This window comes from Corvus cornix, chromosome 19 (assembly GCF_000738735.6).
Source record: "Corvus cornix cornix isolate S_Up_H32 chromosome 19, ASM73873v5, whole genome shotgun sequence".
Lineage (NCBI taxonomy): Eukaryota > Metazoa > Chordata > Aves > Passeriformes > Corvidae > Corvus > Corvus cornix.
Window position 1 is genome coordinate 381024 of NC_046348.1, and position 25226 is coordinate 406249.

The 25226-nt window shown below is 50.2% G+C and overlaps 1 protein-coding gene across 1 annotated transcript in view; it reads right to left on the reverse strand.

Annotated features, from left to right (window-relative positions):
* TSPOAP1 (TSPO associated protein 1) overlaps positions 1-25226 on the reverse strand; it is a 66447-nt gene that overhangs the window by 8143 nt on the left and 33078 nt on the right. Inside the window, 18 exon segments of the mRNA XM_039562717.1 lie at positions 349-420; positions 2113-2216; positions 3123-3158; positions 3525-3596; positions 5815-5977; positions 6518-6669; positions 6821-6947; positions 7556-7713; positions 7716-8664; positions 11745-11924; positions 12201-12500; positions 14633-15205; positions 16703-16854; positions 17359-18174; positions 19576-19685; positions 21469-21578; positions 23746-23966; positions 24267-24450. Of these exon segments, the coding sequence (XP_039418651.1) occupies positions 349-420; positions 2113-2216; positions 3123-3158; positions 3525-3596; positions 5815-5977; positions 6518-6669; positions 6821-6947; positions 7556-7713; positions 7716-8664; positions 11745-11924; positions 12201-12500; positions 14633-15205; positions 16703-16854; positions 17359-18174; positions 19576-19685; positions 21469-21578; positions 23746-23966; positions 24267-24450 (4479 nt within the window).

Here is a 25226-nt window from a genome sequence, read left to right on the forward strand (position 1 = left end):
GAGCAGCTGGGGCTGCCCCTGGATCCCTGGCAGTGCCCAAGGCCAGGCTGGACACTGGGGCTTGGAGCACCCTGGGAGAGTGGAAGGTGTCTCTGCCCATGGAAGGGGGTGGAAAAGGATGACCTTTAAGGTCCTTTCCAACCCAAACCATTCCAGGATTCTGTAATATTGGACTTACAGCAGGAGCAATGAGTGCCAGAAACAGGCTGCCCAGCACTAAGTAAAGAGGAGTTTATTTTTTTTCCCAAAAGCAGAATACTTTGTTCCCTGATTTCTGCTTCCCTGCCGCTTGATGAACTCCAACAATTTCCAGTGTAACCACAGGATCTTCCCAAGCCCTGCACTTACATAGTAGAATCCATCGTCATCCATGGACCCAAAGACAGTGATAATGTCCCCGGCACTGAAGGTCAGTTCAGCCTGCAAAGAGCCAGAGAACAGAGGTCACAGGAGAAGCACTGCCTGGAAATTCTCACCAGGAACTTGGCTCCCCCAGGCTTCTTGCCCAATCTCACTCCAAGGGAGGGAGACCACTGTATTTAGTCTTGCAGTACCAGGATGCACGAGAGAAACTGAAATGGATAACTCTGGAATTCACTGCTAAGGAAGCATTTCATAAATTAAGACAAGAGCAAAGCCTATTTTTAAACCAATTTTAATTAAGGGTTCAAAATATTCCCTACCACCTGCTCTGGAAAGCACTGAGGACAAGCTCAGCAAACACCAGAAATACCTTTAATTTCTTTAAATATAATTACAAATCTGTCCTGTATAAATATAATTACAAATCTGAGCCTGTTCTGTATGCAGCACTCAGGGATTGGTCACTAGCAGGAATGCATACAAACAGGGAGATTTAACATGGACACAGAACAGCAGCACAGCAAACAGTGACTCTCTGTCCTGTCAGGCACCCCAGCACATGCTCCATGGGGCACAAGGACAAAGGTGTCACCTGTCTCTTTTAATGGAAAAAGCTGCCCAGTGGAGGCTCCAAACAGGCTGAGTCCCACTCAAGACACTGGCACTTCCAATATATTTACCATCTTTTATCCCTAGCCCTCAATTTATGTCTGCAGGCTGCAGGTCGCTCCTGTGGAGCATCTCCCACAGAACTGCACCAGCTTGTTTCAATAATTTGAGCTCTTGTCCAAAAGAAAGGTTCTAGAAGAACGAATCACTGCAAAAAGTACAGTTCCCTCCTTGGTGACAAGGGTTCAAGAGTGTTGGGTGGCTGGATACGTGCTCACATTGTGTCTCTCCCAAGATATTCCACCATCCCTAAAACGCTCTGGCCTCGGCCGTGTCTGTCCGGGCAGGAGACACAAGCACTCCCTGAACTGTGCCCTCTGTTGGCCAGACACTCCTCTGTGGATGAAGGGAAAGGCTCTGGCTCCAAACTCCACGTTTGTGTTTGCTCAGAGTGCTAACACAGCTCACACAGCTCGGAGGAACAGAGAACAGAGCATGTGCTCATCTCTTTTTGCAAAAAGGATTCTGCATCGCCACCTTTCCACCTGGAACAGACTGATCCACAAAAATACTGTTTGCATTATATCCTTCCCTGTTTAGATTATATCCCTTCCTGTCCCTGGAAGTGTCCAAGGCCAGGCTGGAAGGGGCTTGGAGCAACCTGGACTAGTGGAAGGTGTCCCTGTCCATGGCAGGGCGTTGGAATGAGATGGGCTTTAAGATCCCTTCCAACCCAACCCATTCCATGATTCTGTGATTCTATATATAGGAATTGCTTGGAAACAAGAAATTTGCAGACTGGTCCATTAAACTGGAGCTAAATGTTTTTGCTTGAACCAAGACCTACACAGGTACTTAACACAAAAGTCACGCTCGAATTAAGTGCCAGAAGTGCTTTCAAACCCTTAAGCAGGTTTCTCCTTTTCCCAGAGTGTTTCTGGGATCAGCTGCTACCAGTAGGAGCTGCTTCCTCCTGCCCCAGATCTGCTCAGGCCTGTCTAACCACTAAAGGATGCCATGAATACTCACACAGTTCCACTGAGACTCTGGTTGGATCAAAGGGCTGAGTGTCTTGGGAGAGAAGGAAAAAAGAGACAGGAAGAAGAAACCTCTAAAAAGAGAGGAGCAGCTGGTGGTTACCTCCACATCTGTGTTTGGAGAGCTCTCCTTAGGGTTGTAGTCAAAGGCAGCCACCATCCTGCGAGGAGTCAGCAGCTCTGCTTCAATGTCTTTATGTTTCTGCCCTGCAGGACAAAAATAAAATATTCTCAGATGGAAATTTTGTCTTAGGACAAAATCCCAAATCACAGCAACTCCTTCACCATTCTTGTAGTAGAGTGAACAAAAAGAATACTGGGGGAAACTGAGTGGAGAGAGACTTTCGAGGCATTTGGTAAAGCAGTTTTCCAATCTTCTTCTTCACCTCATAAGCACAAAAGTGGGAATATCCCCCCATCCCAGCATCCTGGTGCTCTGTCTGTATGTACAGGAATGTTTTATTTTACGTCTCCTACTTACACACACACACACACATATATACACACACAGAGGACAGCTGTCTCTTTACAGCGTCTTGAAAGGACATTTCTCCTCCCACTACACAATGTTCTGCTACTGAGCTACAAAATTTATCCTCCAAGGGCCAGGGAACAGCACACAGGGAGGTGCGGCCTTGCCATCGACAACCTCCTGCCTGCTCAGCCCCATTTACCTACAGACCTGCCCTGAGCCTACAAAAGCCAAGTCTGCTGCTGCAGAAAACACACATTCATGGATTTAAACCCTGCCTCGGGTCAGCACTGGATGGGCTGGCAAAGGGTTTGCAGACCAGGCCTCTCTGGATATCAACAGATGATGCACCTCAGCAGGGGGAGCAGCCTCTCAGCAGCCCTTGGATCTTAAGGACCACAGCATGCAATGAGTGAGAGACTGGCCTGCTCCTCCCACAGCACAGCAATATGTGTGCTCCCCCTGCAAGCACCCTCTGCTCAGTCAAAGCACTCTGCACCCACTGCTGAACTGAAAGAACTAAAACCTTTTGTTACAGTGCTCTGAAGCAGCACCACAGGGTGTCTCACTGGCCCCTGACCACAAAACACATCTGTACTTTGATCATGCATTACCTACTCTCCAGTAAAAGCAATTCTCACCTGGCTGAGACTTGTACTCCTGTTTGTCCAGCCCTGCTGGGGGAAGAGAATGCCTCATCAGTAAGAGCTCATCTCCAACAGTGACCACGCGACAAAACTGACAAACAATAAAGAGAACACCAAGACAGCAAACAACAGAAGCAAACTGTTCATGCAACTGAAAGTCTACACCAGTAACCAGGACTCAGGAACGTAACAAGAAGCAGAGGTCAAGCTCCAAAACTATAAAAGACATCACTGTTGTTAAAAACTTAACACCAGCACAGGGATGGGCTCTCTTTCCACTTCCTAGCAGTCGTACAGAGACAAACGTCTGAGGGTCCTGAAAGCAAGTAGTAAAAATTCAATGCAGTCTGTAATCCTATAGCAAAAACCAAAGAGGAAGCAGTGGGTGACACAGACCTTTCTTGGAGCGTCTGGGTTTTGGAGGAGGGACGGTTTGGCGGCGTGGAGGTGGAGAAAATGTGCCATTTCCTTAATAAAAACACCAAAAAAGCAAATAAATAGACAAGAGAAACAGACAGTGAATGGAAAGTGAGAAGCATCTTGAATAGTGAACAGGGAACAGAGGAGATGACATGCCTCCCCTGGGAGGCTGACACCGGGATTTCTGTGGGCAAAGCCCTCCGAGCCTTGCCTGTGGACTCAGATGAGGCATGATCCACATCCCAAATACACAGAGAAATCCACACTGTGCTTATGCCTTTTAGCCACTCCACAGCTCACAGCAGACAGACTTTGCTGCTCTTATCTTTCAGAAGCAGCACCATAAGGACAAAATAAAACCTTGTACCATTAACACCTGAAAAATCCCAGCCCTCTAGCTAAAGTTTCTGCACTGAGCAGGGTCAGGACTGGATGAAATCCCAAATGAACCTGCAGAGTGCCCAGACCAACCCCTCCAAGGCATTTCCTTAGTTACAAGGCTGTGATAGGGGTTTATGGCAGCAGGAAAACAGCAGAGGTACAGCCAGCCCCACTGCCAAGGAATCAGAGGACCACTATGGTTGGAAGAAGACCTTTAAGATCATCAGGTCCAACCCTCACCTGGCTGCCCCCTCCTGTCAGGGACTTGTGCAGAGCCACAAGGTCCCCCCTGAGCCTCCTTTGCTCCAGCCTGAGCCCCTTTCCAGCTCCCTCAGCCGCTCCTGGGGCTCCAGCCCCTTCCCAGCTCCGTTCCCTGCCCTGGACACGCTCCAGCCCCTCAGGGTCCCTGACAAGAGGGGCCCAAAACTGCCCCAAGGATTTGAGGTGTGGCCCCACCAGTGCCAAAACTACAGTCCCTCCCTGCACACACACACAAGGTACATCTTACTGACTACCACCACCTTCCTCAAAACTTTCAAACCCTTCATGTTTAATGAAGTCTCAGAGCTATTAAAATCCTTTACTCTTTCAAGAGTATGCAGTGGGGCAGGGTAGAGAGAGCCCTGTGTATCCACAGAGGGACACAGGCCACCACAGGCATCCAGCCATCTCTGGCATACACACAGGAGAAAGAGTATGGATGTGGGAAACACCTTATTCAAATCTCCTCAGACACGAGAGAGGCCAAAGGAAAAACATACTCAAGAAATCACAAGTGAAAGCATCAGGCTCCTTCAATCCCTGTGCTCCTCAGGATCAACTTTCCAGGGACCAATATTTAGGAGCTGGGCACTGTCAGCCCCTCAGAATCATAGAATGGTTTGGGTGGGAAGGGACCTTAAAGGTATGTTAGGGCTGGATACTGGGTCTCCCTCCACGGAAATAGGAATGAGTTGGATTGCTCCTTTTTTTCTGCTGAGTTTTCTTACTTTTTGGTTGATTTGGGTTTCTTCCCCAGCTCAGGCAATGTCAGGGCTTACCTTTGCCATGTGCTGTTTTTCACTGCTGAACTGGCAGGGAAACAGGGATCAGGCAAACCAGGAATATCCTGGTGTTTTAACAAGTGGAGCAGATCCAACAAGTGGCACTGGCAGTAGAGGGTGCACAGAAGAGTGCAGGTTGAGGGGTGGAGGCATGAGGGACAGGCACAGCAGGGGCAGCTCACAGCCACTGAGCCTGACTCTGCCTGAGCTGTGCTGGCTGCACATGGCAGGGATGCTCCCTTTCCTCCCCGAGTATGTGAGTGGGACGAACAGGAAAAGTCTGCAGTGCACAAAGCACCGACCATGCACTTCAGGGAGTAAGGAAGGAGGAACCCAACAACCAGGTCTGCTCCTTGTACACTCCTGTCTGCCTGCCTTGCTGTCTCACACCTTTCCTCCCTCTTCCCCATCGCCATTCCCAAGTCACAGATCCTCTCACCCAGGAGCAGAGTCATCCTAAGAGTTCAGTCACAGGCTTTCAAAACAAAGGCGAGAACAGAGTGAGAACTCTTGTTCACATCCTCCAGCTGCTCTCCAAACGCTTCTGTTTCCCCTCCCCTAGCAAGGCTCAGCCTCTGTGCTCAATTCCCACACCTCAAGCCCAGGAGCAGCTGCAGCAGCTGCAAACACTGCAGTGGAGTCAGGGATGAACCGAGAGCTTGGAACACCCCCATCCAGCCAGACCCCCCTGCCGCGGAGCAGCCGCTAAATCAGGCTGCAGATCCAGGACAGCCCTCCAGATGGCTTTGGTGGCTGCAGTGCCCACACACGACAGCAGGGCTGAGCTTCCCACATTCCAGCAAAGAGCCACAGAGCAGGGCGCACACACACACACACAGTACCTGGGCTCTCCGTGTCTGCAGGCAGGAACCCCTGCTTTAGGAGCTGCTGCTTGAGCTCGCTGCTCTCCACAGGGACTTCTGACACCATGTTGCATGGAATGTATCCCTCCCTTCCAGCACATTCCCCCCTGTAAAAGCCATCAGCATCCTTGTCTCCACAAACCTGCAAGGGGAAATAGACAGTTTACGCTGCAGGGACTGAGCTGCACAGAGAAAGAATCATGAAATATCCTGAGTTGGAAGGGACCCACAAGGATCATCCAGTCCAGCCCCTGGCCCTGCACAGACAGCCCAACAACCCCAGCCTGGGCATCCCTGGCAGCGCTGTCCAAACGCTCCTGGAGCTCTGGCAGCCTCAGGGCCGTGCCCATTCCCTGGGGAGCCTGGGCAGTGCCCAGCACCCTCTGGGGGAAGAACCTTTCCTGATATCCAACCTGACCCTCCTTGACACAGCTCCAGCCATTCCCTCAGGTCACCAGAGAGAAGATATATAAGATATATATAAGATATATATACATATATATATATATATGTAAGATATATAAATAAGATATATAAATAAGATACTTATATATAAGATATATAAGAGGGGCATCTGCCCCTCTACTTCCCTCATGAGGAAGCTGCAGACCTCCCAAGGTTTATGCTGCCCCAGGAACATCAGATGGATCCACAGAGTAGGAGATGTTCACTAAGCTCTTACTTTCAGGATCTGCCCCTCCTTAAATGGGAGCTCCTCTTCTGCTGCATCAGGGTTAGGGGACATGGAGACAGGATCGTAGTCAAAGAGAGCCACAAAGATCCGAATGCCATCATCTTTGCCAGAGCTCTCGGGAGCGGTGCTCCTTGGAGGGCCTGTGCACAGAGGGGACACAGCAGAGAGAACATCAGCACCCTGCCCCTGCCCTAGCCCTGCAGGGCCCAGGCACTGCCTGCCAGCCTCTCCCCAGCCACTTCCAGGCTTCCCTCTCTCCTGCTGCCCTCATCTCTCCCCGCTGCTGCTCACCTGGACTAGAGAGCAAAGGTTTCTGCATTTGGCTTCTTCTTACGCTCTTGCTCCGCCTCCTGCTAGGAGCCTGCCACGCGGCCGTGCAGGGCGGCTCTGGGCCCCTGGAATCTTTATGACTGGATGCCTGCAATTGGAACCACCAGAGAATTAGTAGCAGCCTCTGCCTTCCAACTCCCTGAACAGTGCTCAGCCCAAACGCACTTCACAAAGAGCAGTGCATCCAAATGCAACATTCCTCTTCAGGGACACTCTAGAGCTGGAAAGACCAAGAGAGTTGGAAAACAGAACTGAGGACAGGCAGGCGCCCTGCCAGGCACCAGTGACGATCCCCTTGGTGAGGGTGAAGATGGAGGAAAGGGCATTTCGAGGGGAGGCAATGACATTACAGTCAGCATCTACACAAAGCTTTCACCAATCAGCTTATTGCACCAGGGATTTTCGTTTGGGTCCCACAGCCTCCTGCCGTGGGGAGGAAGACCCAGTGTGAAAAGGAATACTGCATCGGTGACACTTGGTCAGGGAGCAGGAAAAGCAGAAGCAGCTACTACAAGAAAAGCCACGGAGCAGCACAGAACTACAGAATCTCTCAGGTATTCTTCCAGACAATCCTAGAGGAGGGTCCTTTCCCTGGACAACACGGAACAAAGCAAGATACAGGCAGGCCAGGGAAGCAGAGGGAAGCCAGTGCCACTGCAAGCTGCTTCAAAGCCAGAATAGGAAAAGTCACCCAACCCTTTTGTGCAAGGAGGTGCTACGTATCCCCTTCGAAGAATGTTCGAGCCTCCTTCTCCAGCCAGGTGACTTACAGTCCAGCTCCCAGCCCTGCTCCTCAGAGCTGCTCTCACACCTCAGGGCTTCCTTCTCCCGGCAGAAGAATCTCAGGTGCTGGCTGGAGACCCAGCCCACTCCATACCCTGCTCTTCCATCATCTCCAGCCTGGTCAGCTCCCTTCTGCCACCTGGGTGGGCAACCTCAGACTGACTGGAGCAATCACTCCAGTCCCCCTGGCAGCTCTGGGACCTCTCTGGCCACAGCCTGCTCTCCGGGGAGGATGCACAGGTTGAATCCTGATCATCTTCAGAGTCATACTCGATGTCTATTTCCAGGCTCCTGGGGCTGGGGCAGTGCATTGCCATCACAGCAGGTTCTGCCCCCCCTGCTCTTGGGGCTTTTTTCCGTAAGGTGCCTTGTCTGGCCCGGCTGTACAAATCCAACCCCTCCTTCCCACCGGCACTGCTGACAACATTCAGCTCCTCCCTGAGACTGGGTGCTCTGTATAACCCGCTCCCCATCTGGCTGCAGTTGCCCAGCAGACGACTGCAGTGCTCTGCTGGATCACTCTGTCTCTTCCTACTTATCTCAGGCCGACTCCGGGTCTTCTCTCGATAATTATTTCCCTTCTTCTTGCTCCAAGAAGGACTTGTGCCACTCCCAGACTTTGGGTCGTTTTCCTGATAGCCCCAGTTCCAGTGTGCCTTCTTTTGACTCCAGGCCAGCTGGCCAAAGGCAGGATTTGCACGGTCAGCATCTGCTCTGCTCTCCTTAGCACCGTGCTCCTCCTGCGGAGTCTGAGCAGACACATCCATGGAGGTGTTATTCCCATCTTCCTTTAGAAATGGCTCCTTGCTGTTGGGTGGTTTCTCTGTTCTTCCTGAATGGTAGGTTTGTGTTTCCAGCGAGTCTTGAGGGTCTGTCTTTTCTTCTGTAACATCCTCGTCTTCATCCTCATCCTCAGTCACTTCAGGGATGCTGAACAACTTCTTGCTGTGGTTCTTCTGAAGCGGGAGCTCCAGGATCCTCTCCAGAATCTCCTCATCGCTGTCAGTATCACAAAGATCCATCTGTACCCAGACCCCGAGAAAAGCCACAGCCAGGACAAGCAAAGGAAAAAAGAGAGGAAATACACATTAAAACAAGAGGCAAAGTGACCCTGATTCCCTCCCAGCAGAGCAGGATGGAGCTGTGGCTGCAGCAAAGCAAGGGGAGGGGGCAGAGGGAGCGATGGATCTTCTGGCAAAAGCAATCGGATGGACCAGCAATGCAGCGGGAAGCGAGGAAGGCAAATGCATGGAAGAGCTCCCTCCCAGCCTCTCCTGTACACACACAGCTGCCTGCAGCACCTCTCATCCTGCCACGGGAAGGATTCCCCATGGCTTGGCACCCTCGGGGCGGGACGGGGGCAGGAGAGGCGCAGTCCCTCCACGGCAGAGCTGAGTGGGCTCCTCTGTCCACAGGACTGAGCCTCAGCCTGCGCTCACCCACGGAGCCACGGGTCCCCCTTACCTCTGTCCTCTCCCTGGAGCACGGGGAATGGCCCCCTGCTGTAGGACACCCCTTGGAGACGTTGCTGCCTGGGCCCTTCCCATCTCCTAGCAAAGCGCAGCCCTACTGCAGGCTCCTGTCTGCAAATCCAGGAGCAGAGCTCCCACAAGCACAAAGAAAAACCCCTTTACCTCAAAGGGTCACACAGACCTGAGTTTCACTTGCAGGTGGGGGAAAGCCTACTAGTTAAAAGAAAATTTTGGGGACAACACTGCTGAATTTTAAAATTTGCTGTGGACCAACTGTAGAATTTATGGGTTTGCTCCTTATTACATTAGCACCAACACAAAAGGTAAAATCCCAGGTGCATAGTGTCATTTTGGTAGGAAGATACGTCTGGAGGTCTCTTGTTCAACTTCCCTGACAAGTTACATCATTATGTGCTCTAAAGACACTTACAAATAGCTTAACAAGCATGTGTAGCTATTGAAGTTTTAAGCTACAGCCATGAGCAGGTCTGTTCAGAGATAATTAAAAACCGAACCACAGTGGGGGCGAAACAAAGGCAGTCGCAGGCTCTCTACTGATAGTTCCAACCTCGATGGCTTTTTCCAAGCAAAAGTTGGTCTTGAATTACATTTAGGACTGGTTGAAGGGGCCTCCAGAGGTCTCCAGTTCAGTCTCCTAATTGCAGCAGGACTGTTGCCAACAATGAATCAGTGTCTTTGCTTAGATGAGGCTTGAAAACACCAAAGAATGGAGATCCTGAACCCTCTGGGGACCTGTCCCAAGGCTGCACCACCCTCCTGGGAAAGAGGTCTGAACTCATCTCCAGCATGAACCTCTCCAACAGCACCTCATGATTTCTGCCTCTTTTTATATATCATCTCCCAGAAACAAGAAGACTTTGGCTCTTGTCCTTTTAACCATCATGCAAATAGTTATAGGCAGTCACAAAATCTCCCACTCAACTCCTCTAGGCCAAAAACCCCTCAATTTTCTCAAACTCTCCTTACAGGACACATGCTCAAGGCTTCTGCCTTGTCAGCACCCATTAGGAATATGCCAAATTCATAAATACAACCATAAAGTAAGTTCAGTAAGACTTCTTTTAGCTGTTCGCAGAGTTGTGGCTTCTGCTTTTGAGTTTTAATACAATAAATGGTTTCAGCAATTAAACAACTTATTTGAGGATAAACATTTTAAAAGCAGCACCCCTGTGTGTTTTCATCCTCTGGATCCTGAAAGAGTTGGCTGAGGAGTCTTGAGGTAACAGAAAATTTAATTAAATATGCAGAATCCTAGAAAACAGCCCTACTCCAGTCACATCCCCTTCAATCCATAAGGCAGTCACTGGAGCTCTTTGCCCTAAAGCTTCCTACCCTCATGTCCTCTCCCCATTCAGCATCTTGTCACTCTCACTCTGTCACTGCCAGAGCAGAAAACAATTACTTCATCCAGTCAAGAAGCACCAGTTTGTTCAGCTCAACAGGACGTAAGCAGGGTTTTGGTGTTTCCTTTCAGAAAAAAACCCAACCAAAATAAAACACCCAGAAAAAACCCACAAAGAATAGTGCTCTTGATTGCTCTTATTTCCTTTTTTCTCCTTCCAGGAAACTTGTTTCTCGTCTACTTTTTCCCAGTCCAATCCCAACAACTGGAAGCCCTTCCAAAACCTTCAGAGGTAGCCCCAGCCCCTCCAGCCACCAGGCTCTCCTGGGGCTCCTGATGTGCTGTGCTGCAGGTCCAATCCCACACCTGGGAAGCAGAAGCCCCTTCAGAGGGAGAAAAGGAAATTTACTCCCAAGTCATTACATTGTCCGCTACCACTGAGTGCTCACCAGCCCCATCCCTGCAGACCAGCAGCCACACAGGGCACCAGCAACCACAGATGTTCTTTGGTCACATGAAAAATCAAAGAGAGGCTGCTTTCTTGCCATCCAGGCGTATCACATTTCCTGCAAAGCTTTTTAACTTCCCAGTCTCTCACCCTCAGTCCTTTCCCTCATGGACGTTCATCCCAGCTGCTGTAATCTGTATGGTTACACACCGGCTCCAGTTGGAATCACATTCCCACAGGTGCATTCAGGCCGGGTTTAACTCTTTGAGCACGAATTAACCTGGTCACTTACAGCTCAGCTCAGGCAGAATTTCACCCCTTGCAGCATCTGAACTGCAAAGCCACAGCTCTGCTCCTACATGCCAACCCTGGCTACAGAGAGCACCAAGGCCTAAGCCAAATAATCATAGGATCATGGAATATCTTCAGCTGGAAGGGACCCAGAAGGATCAAGTCCAACTCCTGGCCCTGCACAAGACACCCCAACAACCCCACCCTGTGCCTGAAAGCATTGACTGTTCCCTGTTTACAATCGGTGTTAAGAACTCAATCAATAGCATTGACTTTAACCCTGGATTTTAAACATCACATCACCCTGTGTGTTTTTCCATCTAATTAAACCCTGGCTCCATTCATTACAAACAAACACCCTTCCCTCTCCCAAAGACCTTGTGTTTTTACTACCTTGAGCCAACACTGGGAGTAAAAGCAGAGCAGCAGGACCTTGGGAAAGACTCAGCCCAGCCCCTCCTCCTGTGAGCTGATGGCATGGGATGGCTGCACCGGTGCTCCCCGCAAGCAGCACTCGGGACAAGTTACCTTTTCCCCGTTCTCCTGGGAACACGGCTCTCTCTGGTCCCATTTCTTCTCTTCCAGAGCTTCTGAAGACAGCTCCTCTTCTTCCTCCTCTTCCAAAATATCTGAAAGGTCAGAACTCCGGTTGTGCTCAGAGAAAAGGGTCAACTGTCTGCGGCCCATTTCCGACAGTTTTTCTTCTTGCTGTTGAAAAGCAAAACACATTTTCTCAGTTCTCCCAGACTCTATTTCAGCAACAAAGGAGCATTTTTCCTTTCTCTGAGCACATACACAGCTCAAGTGTGGTAGGAAAGAAAGTGGGCAGCAGCCAGGGAGTGACTGGCATGTGTGGACACACACAGCCATCAGCCTCTCTTTACAGCCTACAGAACAGTGCTGCCTAAGGTTGGAAAACTCAAAGTGTCAAGTAGAGTTCACATCCCTCCACAGGCACACACATTCAACCAAGGTGAAACAAACCTCTCTTTTCACTCTGGACATTTCTTTCATCACCTCCTTGCCAGGAGACAACCTCAGGAACTCCTGGCAGCTGGTCCCACTCGTGTTTCCATCTTGGAAGGGGTCCTGTGTCCCCTCAGCCTGGCTGGGGGAGGACGGAGGCTCTGGGCTCAGGTGCTTCTCTGCCTCTCTCTCCCTGTCAGCACTGGGACCTTTGGGTGCCTCCTCCACAGAGCACATATGGCAGGTTTCTGTTTGGAGCTTCCCCCTGCTGTCGGTTGGGCTTCCCAGCTCCGGCGCTTTGGTTGCGGATTGCTCCAGCTGGGAAACAAACCAGCAGTGAAACCAAGGGCAGGTATCTCAGAGTACTAATACACCAAAACAGAGTCTTACCACCCCAAACTCTTTGACCCTCTGGTGTGTTCTGTGCTGTAGGCATATGAATATTTTGGCAGGCAACTTGCAGCTGGAAATGTTGGCCAGCCCTGAAGCAAATCCCTCCCTGTCCTCAGCTCCCAGGGGACACATGGAGCTCCCAGTGCTGCAGCTCAGGAAAGGCCCACAAAGGTATTGACAGGAACAGGTTTCAGAGCAGCAAGAAGAGCCCAAGCTATACAACAAGGTAATTTTCTCACTGTCATCTGCCAGAGGCATGTCCTTAGACACCATCTGGCACGGTGGGCTGAGCTGGAGATGAGGACACTACTCCAGGACTTCCTGGGGTGCAAGGGGTGTGAAGAAAAGGGGAATTAATGAAGGATAATATACACAGAGAGTACACCAAGATCCTGATTATGTCACCTAGTGAGAATTAAAGAAGGTCTTCATCTGTATTCCAACCAGTTCAAGAAAACCTCTGGGAGATGGAGGAATGGAGCTCCAGAAACAAGAAAGGTAAGGCAGGTGGGCCCTCAGCAGCTGCCTCTTTCTCACTCTAACCAAGGCAGCCTCCCTGCATTTTGCAATGGAGCACAACCTTGTCCTTATGGACCAGGCGCACTTTGGAAACACTGAAGGATCAGACCCCAGGGGCAGTGAGACATTGCAGTGTTGAGCTTCTCAATGTCCCCTGGGCTCACACAAAAGCCAGCCAGATCCTGATCTCATGCCTAATCTCACAGCTCATTCTCCCACCCAGTCTCCCTCTGCTGACAGCCAAGAGAGGAGACACATCTCAAGTGAGAAGGATGATTTGCATCCTGGGAGCACCTGTTTCACTCCTCTCCACAAAGGAGGCAAAGCAACCACCACAAGTGCAGCCATCTACACCAGACATCTGCATGTCTGGAGGCAACAATGCTGGAAACAGGTGAAGTGCAGCAAGAGGCTCACAGCAAACCAAGGAAATCTAGGCTGGAACTGAATCCAACAGCTGAGACATCATTCTCACAGAAACCTCCTGGCACACCTCGAACATCTGAAGCTGGGGCAAATCCACCAGGACACTCCTCATCCCTGGAATTGCTCAAGGCCAGGTTGGATGGGGCTTGGAGCAGCCTGGCCTAGTGGAAGGTGTCCCTGTCATGCACTAGATGATCTTTAATGTCCCTTCCAACCCCAACCATTCCATGATTCTATGAAATGTGGGTAAATGAATCCAGCAGTTGACCCAAGGTACTGTGAGCTGCAAATGACTAGGAGTTGATCACTGAAATTTTGGACTCAACATCTCATTTCTTCTGGGTATTTAGCTGGCCTTTGGGCTTGGGCCCACCAAGCTGCTGTTGCTTCAGCAATTCTCAGACATCTCAGCCTAACTCTGAGCCTTTGCAAGATCACACTGCCATGATTAATAAAGTTATGCTGAATTTAACAGTTTGGAGCACTCCCCTGAGTTCTGATGTCAAAGGTCAGAATGGGAAATAGATTATTCTCCCTGATGTAATACATCCCACACCAGGAGGGCCCACTTCCCTCTGGTCACAGAGCAATCATTCACCTGTCTTATATGGCTCTCAGACATGCTCACCACTGTCCTGAAAGAGCTCTGAAAGCACTCACCCACCCTACTGGGGATTCCACTGGGAATGTCACTCACCCACTGGGAACTGCAAATAGCCAGTGTCAGGACAGTTTGCCAGTTCTGCAGCCTCGCTCTGCCATCCACTAAGGTGCTCTACCACTGCCTAGTGCAAACCCACCAGACTGGAGAAGGTCCCTTCAAGTCAGAGAGCACAGCAATGCCAGACTAACATGGGAACATCCTTTTAACTCTGCAAATTGTTCCTTTCCTCACTCTGCTCCCCAGCTGCTAGCAAACAGAATCAAGACGTGAGCGGCATCTTCCAGGTACACAACAGCAGCCAACACTCCCTGTTTGCCACCACTGGATGATGGCCCAGAGGCAACAGTGTGTCACAGAAAGATGCTGTGGCATCTTGCTCCACTCCCCAAAAAGGATCCATTGCCCTTCCCTGCACACCTGGCACTGGGCAGGAGACGTAAGCACTTACCTGCACCTCTGTCCCTTCACCCGGCTGTTGTAATCCCGGTTCCTGGGAAGGGCCAGGCTCCGTGCCCTGCCCTGGGAGCACTGTGCCAGCCTGCTGGGGAGGCACACTCAGGCATTTCTTGTCTCCCCCAGTGTCCGAGCCCTGTGGGGAAGTGCCTGGAGCCTGCACCAAGGAAGCACTGGGGGAGGGGAGGTGTGGTGGGGAAGAGGCTTTCTCTGGCAGGGGCCATGCTGAGCCGACGGGACTGGAGGAGGGATCGATCCGTTTGGCATCTGAGCTCTCAGCAGGAATTTTCTGTTGGAGCGGGAGCGCAGGTGTGTGCTGCGGGCTGCGGGCAGGCAGCGAGGCCCTGGGGCCCCCCCGGGCCAGTCTGGAAGGGACAGTGGTGCAGACAGGGGAAGTGCAGTGGGAGGATCGCAGCAGGACCGAGGAAATCTGGGCTGGAACAGAATCCACGGACTCCCCGTACTGAGACATCGTCCTCACAGAAACCTCGCGGCACACCTGGAACATCTGAAGCTGGGACAAGTCCACCAGGACACTCCCAGCTGTTGGAGAGGTAACTTCTATCACCTGTAAGCAAAGGAACAGGAAGGCATTATTTATTTGCACAGCTCAGCCCTTCTGAGAAGAACAATTCCCAACCCAAAGAGAGACCCCAAAGCTCTGGAGGGCAGCTGTACAGAATTCCCACCCTTCTGGCACAGTATCTGAGAAGAATGATCAGTTAAAGAGAAATTTGAGAAACTGAATAGTCTACAAAATATGAATACATTCACTCTCACTCCAGATTTTAACTCTCCTTGTTTCCTAAGTGCTTTTTAGTGCTTTTAGTGCTTTTCCCTTTTTTTGGCCATTCTTTCGACTACCTTCCTAGACTCCTCCTTTTTTTGACCTTTTTGTGAAGAGGAAAAAGCATTTCCACAACAGAAGAGCAATTATCCAACACAGCATCATTCTGTTTTGCACTGTGCTCCTTCAAACTACATCATGTGTGCACAAGACCACAGGACAATTTTAATACAGAATGTCCTTGGATGGTCTGTACCTGTAATAGTACTGAACCCTGGGGTGTTTGTATGTTGGAATCACGGAATGGTTTGGGTTGGAAGGGACCTTAAAAACCCATCTCATTCCAGCCCCTGCCATGGGCAGGGACACCCTCCACTTGGAGCACCCCAGGCTGCTCCAAGCCCCAATGTCCAGCCTGGCCTTGGACACTTCCAGGGATCCAGGGGCAGCCACAGCTGCTCTGGGCACCCTGTGCCAGGGCCTGCCCACCCTCCTAGGGAACAATTCCTTCCCAAGATCCCATCCAGCCCTGCCCTCTGGCACTGGGAAGCCATTCCCTGTGTCCTGTCCCTCCATGCCTTGTCCCCAGTCCCTCTCCAGCTCTCCTGGAGCCCCTTCAGGCCCTGCAAGGGGCTCTGAGCTCTCCCTGGAGCCTTCTCCTCTCCAGGTGAACACCCCCAGCTCTCCCAGCCTGGCTCCAGTGCAGAGGGTCTCCTGTCCTGGGAGCATCTGCACAGCTTCCCCTGGACTTGCTTCAGCAGCTCCACATCCCTCTGATGTTGGGGGCCCCAGAACTGGAGGCAGCTCTGCAGGTGGGGTCTCACCTAAGCAGGGCAGAGGGGCAGATTCATCCCCGACCCTTCTGCCCACGCTGTGGGGATGCCAACTTTACGATGGATCACTACACCTCACTCCTCACATTTGAGAGAAAGCCCCAGGTAGTGGCTGTGTACCTGTCCTTGTGCTCTGTCCATGCCCTGGGGACTCACTGTTTCCCAAAGGATCAGGCCAGTGCCTGCGCTGAGCAGAGGAGGCTGACTGTCCTGTTTTGCTGCTGAAGGGTCCTGTTCCAGGAGCACCTCCAAAATCTGGACAGAAGTCTTTTGTGGTGTGCATCACACATCCCAAGCAATGCCCCTTCTCTGATGTCACTCCTTTCCAGGCCAAGGACTGTCACTGCCTCCTCAGGACACCTTCCTGGATCGAGTTTTCCATGTCTTAAGGTCCAACACTTCGTGCTACCCCTGCAGCAGCCCCAGCCCCCCCCACACCCCGCACCTTCTGTCCATCCGCGTACACGGCATATCCAGTGACCCGGACCCCGTTGGAAGAGCCCTCGGCGTCAATGGTGACAGGTAACCAGCTGATAACCAGGATACCTGGAGAGGGACCAGCTTCTACCTGGACATCCAAAGGAGCATCAGGTGTGCCTGTGAGAGACCAAACACAATTTCCTCTTGCTTGTCTGGCTACAGCATAAAGCTCAACCCTGATTAGAATCAAAGAGCAAACTCCCAAACCAGACCTGCCCCTGCAGAACTGAACTACAACAGCCAGGCCAGTCCTGGGAAATGACAGACAGAACCAGAGGAAATAAGGTGCTCTTGTTCTGTGAGAGCTTTAATGCACAGAGAACAGAACTTTGCAAAAGTAGCTGAGGCCATGATGCAGCAACCCTTGGAGCAAGGTCACGGCAAACCATCTCTTCCCTGCCCAACCAGCTGCTCCAACCAGCACAGAGGATGTCTTCCCAGAGCAAATGAAAGCAAAAGAGATAATCAAATTTTAAAATAAAGGAAGAAAAACATTAAGAAAAAACAGTGCAGCACCTCAGGCTTTGGGGACCTAATCAACCTTGCTTCCCTTTGCCCCACGGCTTCCCCAGCAAAGGGCCAGCTGAGCACAGCCTCTCCACACGCAGAGGCCGCCGGTACCTGCTAGAGGGGTAGTGAAGTGTATCACAGCTGAGTCCTGCTCCTGCCCCTGGGGCACCTCCTCCCAAGGAGTTTTCATGGGCCGGGCCTCCAGCTTGGCCACATACTGGGTGCTGGGCTGCAGGTTGCGGAAGGTGTACCAGTACACGCCCGGCTTGGTCACATCGCACTCCTGCCCGTTGAGGTACACCCCATGGCTGTAGTTGCTGTTGCAGGGAAGCCACGTGACCTCTGCTGACGTGGCCGTGACACTTCTGACTTTCAGCATCGTCGGTGCCACGCCAAAAGCCTGCCCCACAAAGAAAGTGCAGCGCAGTTTATCAGAGCTGCCGTGCTCCGTCACCGTCTGCACGGACACGCGGTAAGCCCTGCTGTGTAAATCCAGCTTTTCTATCACTGCTTTGGTCTGAAGGCCACTCTTCACGTTCTGACGTAGCTCTTCATCCACATAGATGTTGTAGCTTTGTATGTCTGGGCAGCCAGCTGGCAAAAGAGGTGGTTCCCAGCCTACAACTATGCTTCTGGCAAGCTGCTTGATCAGAGTCAGTTTTCTTGGGTAAGGCACTGCTGTGTGACTAACGGGTTCCTCCCGGTCTCCTTCTGCTCTACTGGCCAACGGACTGACGCTACTCTCTTCAATGGAGAACTCGCTCTTTTCTCCACTGCTGGTGCTTGCACTGACCAAACTTTTCTCCTGGTATGAGCTATGGGTGAGATCACTCAGCTCCGGAGGCAGAAACGTCATGAGGTCATCATCTGAAACTCGCTCAACAAAATTGGAGGGGACCAGCCCTCGCCGGCCATCCATCAGCTCCCCTAAACAAAAAACAGGACACCTGTTACCACTGCTCCTGCCTTTGAGCCTTCCAACTCAGCTGTGAGGACTACGGGACAACATCTATGCCAGGGTACAACTGCTCTGCAGTCAGGAGTGGAAAAAACCTCAGGGAGGTTATTCCTGGCAATGTTTCCTGATTTCCTAGGGCTTCCCTTGTTAGGTCCCAATGGACACAGTGAGGAGACTCACTGCTCCACACATTTCAGAGCCAACTAGGTAAAAAGCTGGGTTATGTAATTAGCTAAAGGGTTTCTCCTTCTTCATTATCCCATTCTTCCTCATCACAGCTCCTTCACTAACTTTTTCAGCCTTCCCGAACTATGCAGATGGATGATTTTATGTCTTCTCCCAGCCATACAGATTGGGGGTTTGCAGTACTTCCTCAAGAAAGTCCATCTTTCCAGCTCTGTATTTAGCTCTGGCCTTCCTTTTAGCTCCCTCCTTTCTCAACTCCTGTACTAAAGGTGTCCCAAAAAGACTTGTGGGGACAACAGATACACAGCACTTGGTCTGTGCAGACCCATCATACCACAAAGGAGCAGCACATGGGGACTGCACTGCCTTCCCCCTTCCGAACTCTAACACAGCAAATCAATTGAAAGCAGGGAAAGCAGAAAAGGTTAGTAAAGAATAACCTTTTTATTCTTTAAACAATAAACAAACAAATAAATGATAAGCTTGGGAATAGAAAGAAAGAAAAATGAGGCAGAGCAGTCACAGAACAAGCAGTGCAACACACATGCATTTGCCTCAGCTCTTGCAAAGCACCTCAGGAAATCAGGAACCATCTCCCTTTAAGCAAGTGGCTCCACAAAGAAACTTCAGCACAAATTTACAGCCCACAAATCTTGGTTTTGATTCCATCTACCTCTTAATCAACCAGGATCATGTTTGCAAAGGGGCCAGAACAGAAAAACTGTGTGACAGCAGCGAGGGTCACAACTGTAATTTGGGTTGGGCGCCAAAAGAGCACGAGGCAATGGAGCCCATCACCTGCTGCAGTTCCTGGCTCACTACAGTCACTGGAAAGAGGGAAACAGCCCATCTGCAGAAGGGGCTGAACATGTTCCTCTCCATGATGAGGGAGGAACCATATGGGAGTTGAAACCATAGGGCATGAAAACCAGAACTTGCTGAAAGTAGTAGCAAAATTTCCACTGAAATCACTAGACCAGGATTTCATGACTGAGACTTAATTAAATCATAACATAAATAAAAGCCTTTTCCAACAGAATCTGCTCTTCCTTCTAACAAACTAACTTTGGGCAGAAAACCTTTACCTTGAGGTTTCAAGATTCACTAAATTCCTCTCTCATTTTCTGGGGAGAGATCAACTCTCCCACAGCAGGTCAGTCACATTTCATTTTACTAGAACACACCTTCAAAGAAGCCATCTTCATCCATGTCTCCATAGATGTAAATATATTCTCCAGCAGTCAGTGGAAGCTCTGCCTCTGGATTTTCATTAGGTCCATCAAAAGGATTGTAGCTGAAATATTTACAATTGAAAGACTTAATTGGCATAGGAACCTTCCCAGCAACACATTCCAGCTGTGAAGCTGATAAGCTTTCAATTCACTGGGAATGCATCCACTTTGGCAAGCAGCAAATTCCAGAGACAAAGGACGAGACTTTAGTTTACATATAAAAATATTTAATAACAGGTAATTTCTGAGGAGCAGAACAGATGACTTGTGACATCCAAAGAACAGGGATATGAAGATGCTGAGGGGACTGGAGCATCTCTGAGGGAGCTGGGCCTATTCAGCCCAGAGGAAAGTCAACAGAAAGGGGCTTTTATCAATGCCCAGGTGTATTTAGGGTGGGTGTCAAGAGGAGTGGGCCAGACACTTTCCACTGGTGCCTAGCAACAGGACAAAGGGCAATGGGCACAAACAGGAAATTCCACCTGAATCTGAGTAAAAACTTCTTTTCTTTGAGGTTGAGCAAGCACTGGAAGAGGCTGCACAGAGAGGTTGTGGTGTCTCCTCCTGCTCTACCCCACATTTTACACAGCACTCCAAAAACTTTGCTAGCAAGAGAGTTAGAAATACACTGGTGATATGGCTTGGACTCGAGGCAGTTCTAACCTGCCTACCCAGGGATCCTCAAACTAATCAGAGGGTGTCATTTCACAGCAAAATGCCTCAAGAAAAACCTTTATCTTTACAAACACCTACTGCCAATTCCTATTCTTTACCCCTTAAAAGGGTTTTATTCATGCCAAAACAATGTTTACCTCTGTGATCTGATTGAGACCTCATGGGCCCAAGACTGACCTGAAGACACAAAGCACATCTGATGTGCTCCTCACAAGCATGGAATCTTCCCAGTTCTCTTCCTCCCAATTCCCAATATAAAAGCTGAAGGATTGGTAATAACTGAACTGTAGTGATTTGGGCTTGACCATGGTGGCTCAGTGAACAGCAACAGTCATCAAAAAATCTGTGTTTATTCTGTGCATTTTTTTTTTGTCCTTTAAAAATCAGAGCCAGAAAAATTTTGGCCAAAAATTTCAGGAATTCCAAGCTGAAATTTTCTTAATTGTTGGAATAAGATTTATTGGAGAAAATTTCTTGCACTGTTCTGAAAAAACCAGACAATTCAACAAATACATCAAGTCCAACTAATTTTCAACAGAGAACACTGAAATTTTCACACAGTGCTGCTCACTGAACAGCTACTGAGCTTCATGTGCTTTTGTTGAGCTAAGCCTGGACTGTGCAGGAAGTAACAAGTCTCAAATCATGGAATGGTTTGGGTTGGAAGGGACCATAAGGATTTCAGCCCCTGCCAAGGGCAGGGACACCTTCCACTGTCCCAGGCTGCTCCCAGCCCCAATGTCCAGCCTGGCCTTGGGCACTGCCAGGGATCCAGGGGCAGCCCCAGCTGCTCTGGGCACCCTGTGCCAGGGCCTGCCCACCCTCCCAGGGAACAATTCCTTCCCAAGATCCCATCCAGCCCTGCCCTCTGGCACTGGGAAGCCATTCCCTGGGTCCTGTCCCTCCAGCCCTTGTCCCCAGTCCCTCTGCAGCTCTCCTGGAGTCCTTTAGGCACTGGAAGGAGCTCTAAGGTCTCGCCAGAGCCTTCTCTTCTTCAGGCTAGACACCCCCAGCTCTCCCAGGGTGAAAATTCCATGGAGAAATAAGATGAAAACTCTAACCTATTATTATCCAGTCCTAACAGTGGGGAATCCTAGATAAGAATGTGAAGTAGGGAACTATGGAGAACCCGTGTAACTTGACAGAGCACAAGCAATGACCACTCGGTACCTGTATCGAGCTAAGAACACCTGGAGCTTTGCAGGGCCTTGGCTGCCTGGCTCTGGCATGAGGGAGATGCTGTCAACATCCAGTTCTTCCATTTCACTTGCAGTGTCCACCTAGAAATGTTGAAGATAAGGATCTGAGTAAAGGAACACTCCAAGTGTTTGTACATGGTGAACACATCCTCTAAACTCGTGGCTGGTGTCAGTCTGGCCCCTGGGCTAAGGACCATCCATAAGAATGACTTTTTAGGTGAGCTAATAATAGTAGTAAGAGGCAACAGCCCCAAGTTGGAGCTTCAGTCAGACATTATGAAAAACTCCTTGCCAGGTGGGTGATGCAGCCTTGGGAACAGTTCCCAGAGCTGGGGGATTTCCATTCTTTAAGAATCCGTAGCCTCAGCTCAGCAAAGCCATGGCCACACTGAGCTGGTGACAGTCCCACTGGAGCAGGAGATTGGACTAGAGGCTCTGGAGACCTCCTCCAGCCCACACATCCGTAATTCAGTATGTTGATTCCCTGCTGCCTCTAAATGGTAGCTGTGCCTGTGTGCAACACAAATGTCAACCTGAACGAAGGAGCTCTGTTGGATGTTGAGGTCTTTAACTGCTTCTGTCCTCTCCAACACCTGCAAATTTTCTGTATGGTGTCTGTGTACTTTAGACAGAACTTTGATTGGAACTCCTGGTTTTAGCTGGCTCTGCTAACAGCACATGCTGAATGAAAAAGTACAGGAGTCAGGGCAGGAAGCCCCCCTTCCTGCCACAGCCTCTCCCTTTCTAGCCAGCAGCTCCTTCTGCACTTCCCAAGCTGGAGGCTGCACCCTCAAGGCATTTGGTGCCTACTGGCAAAGCACCTTTGAGAAATTTCTCTCAGCTTTTTTGATCCCAGTAAAATTTGGGGATTTTACATCCAGTGGCAATGGGTTGTATAATGCACCCCTTCTTCCTGAGGCAATGCACTCCCTGGGGTTTGTCTGAAATTGTGCCAATGAACCAATTCAAGCTGCCTTTTTAAAGCAGACCTCGAGGCAAATGCGTTTGTGATGAAGACCCATTGCAGGCACCAAAACACAAAGTATTTTCCCTAATACATGAAGTGCCAGACTTAATCTCAGAAAGAGTTCAGAGCATCTTTTCAAGGTAGTGTACTCCTTGTAATGCAATCCTGCCCGTGTCCTTGGAGAACAAACACCCCTAACACCCAAATGGAGGCCTGGAATGTTCCCACAACTACGTGCTGGCTCTTTTCCAAGGATCCCACACTGATCTCTGCAGGCATCTATCTCTCCAGGGAGGCATGGTGGCTTCCAAGCTTTCTCTTGAACTAGAAAGCAGGCATTTTTCCTGCAATAGACTTGCTAACAGTTCCATACCTGTTCCTCCCCAGGTGTGACCTTCACTTTGTCTCTGAACGCGGCACTTCCCTGAGCTCTTACACAGTGGGAGGCTCAGCCTGGCACTGCAGCAGCCCTTTGTTGTGGGTGTCCTGACCTGGGCACCTCCGCACTTCAGTGGCTTTAGTGCTCAGGAAACCCCAGAAGAGCAAAAGGTGCCCCTCAGGCCACCACACCCAGCCCTGCTCACAGCACTGCTCTGCCCTAAACTGTCCCCTCAAGTGATGCACAGGAGAGAGCATCAAGCCCAGCTCAAGTGAACCCCACATCACCACGAAAGGGCTCCTGGGGAGGAGAAGCAACAACCATCAAGGAGATCTTGGTGACACAAACATGCAAAGCCCGTTAGTTCCATCCCCCTTAGCACAAACTTGGCATCTTCTCATGGTTTCTTTCACCAAGTAAAATCTTAGTAACTAAAAACGCCAAACAAGAAGTTTGAGTTCCTCATCCACAGCTCAAGGCCAAAAATAGTCTGGATACGGTTTCTCCCCATGCTAAAAATTCCAGTTTGTAGCCTTTACGTGTTTTAGTGGCAGCTGAGATGCCACAAGGAAGCTTAGCAAGAGCCATCTCACACTTCCCATCCCACTCCTTCTCCAAGCTCCCAGGCACTGTCTAACCAGTTGTTTCCTTCGTGGAGCACAGCAATATATTCAAATGAGCATTACAGACATGGCATCCAAGGTAATTTCAGTATTTTCCTACAGCTTTTCTCTTGTTTTTCCCATTTTCTTCAGGCAGCCAGAAGGGAATGAATGCAACCTTTCTGGTGAATGCATGTGACCTTACTGGGGAGTGAATGCAACTTTACTGGTGCTCTCAGCAGTGCATTTATTCCCTTCTGGCTGGAAAGCACAGGCGGCAGAGGGGACTCCCATACTGACCTCTGGAGTTGGGCAGGATTTTGGGCTGTTCTGCATGGATTCTGATTTTGAAGAGCTGGACTGAGATTCCCCTTTCTTGGATTGTTTCTGAGTACTGGTGGGAGCAGCTGGGGAGCCCGTGGTGGTGTCTGGCCCCCGTTGCGACAGCTGCAGCTCATCACTCCCTTCATTGTGAATCTTCTTTGTGCTCTGATGGGGGAGCAGCCCAGGAACAGCTGATTCTGCAATAAAATCAGCTGGCCATTAGTTACAGCCACAGGCAGGATACAGGACCAGCAACGAGCATCCCAGGGAGCAGCCCAAGTCTCTACAAACGCGTCTCGTTCGACAGACTGGACACCTGTGCTCTCCCTGGCCGCAGAAATGCCAAGTTCTCTTTACAAAATGAACCAAAAGTATTTGCAATAGGGACAGAGATGCCAAAATTACACTAAACATTTGCATTATCTCCTTTAGCCCTTTTCATTTATATCAATATCAACCCATTTGTCAAAGCCCTCTCAGGCACATCCAGCAATTACCCTTGTCCCAGCGGGGCTGCGGGGCGGAGCTGCACAGAGCAAGGGGCAGCTCCGAAGTCACCAGAGTGGAGGTGAGAAGGTCGATTTTTCCTGTTTGAAGCCGGAATTGTTGGAGTTCCTGCGACAGGAGGCTGAACTGCTCTGTTTGACTGCGACACTGGTCTTCCAGATCCTTCACCCGGGCCTGCCAGGAGAGAACAAGGTGAGGAACAAACCCCTGTTGAAACACTGAGGTTCCAAACAGGATTTGCCTTTGCTGCATCTTTTCCCAGACTCCAAGGAGCTAAAGGATGCTTTTAAATGCCCTGCCGAGGAACAGTCATTGGAAACTGGCAGCTTCACACCTCTACTTATTTTAGAAAAGCTGAGGCTTATCATCTCTGAGGAAGCTGACTGCAAACTCCATTAGGACTTATCCCTAAAATGCTGGGTCTGAACTCCAGTATCCTCTCCCAGCCCTGCACAAGACCTGATGAGGTAAGTCAGAGATAAATAAGCCTTAAAAAGATTCAAAAGGCTTTGCATGGTTTTTGGACCCTTAAAATCACGTCTCCAAAAGGAATTGCTCTCCCAATCCTGCCCATCACTCCAGAGGCTCCAACAAGCTCCCAAAACCTTAACCTGACCTCGCCACCATTCCAGGCATGACTACCAACTGTCCCTCCAGACCTTGGCTCCTCCAGGCACTAGGAAGGGCAGAGCTCACGGGCCCGTGCTGCAGAACTCTCCTTTGAAGTGTGAGGCCCATACACTTCCCCCCTGGTCCTACAGGGATGATTTGCTCCAAATCCATGCTGAGGACAAGAAAGCCACACCTCAGCAAGATGAGGTGCCAAGGAACCTTGGGAAATACTATGGAGAGGGAAGGACACATTCCTGCTAGAGAACCTTTTGTATTTTCCCATATTCTCTTCTTACCACCTCTAGAACTTCCCCTTACAAAATATTGCTGATTCCTGG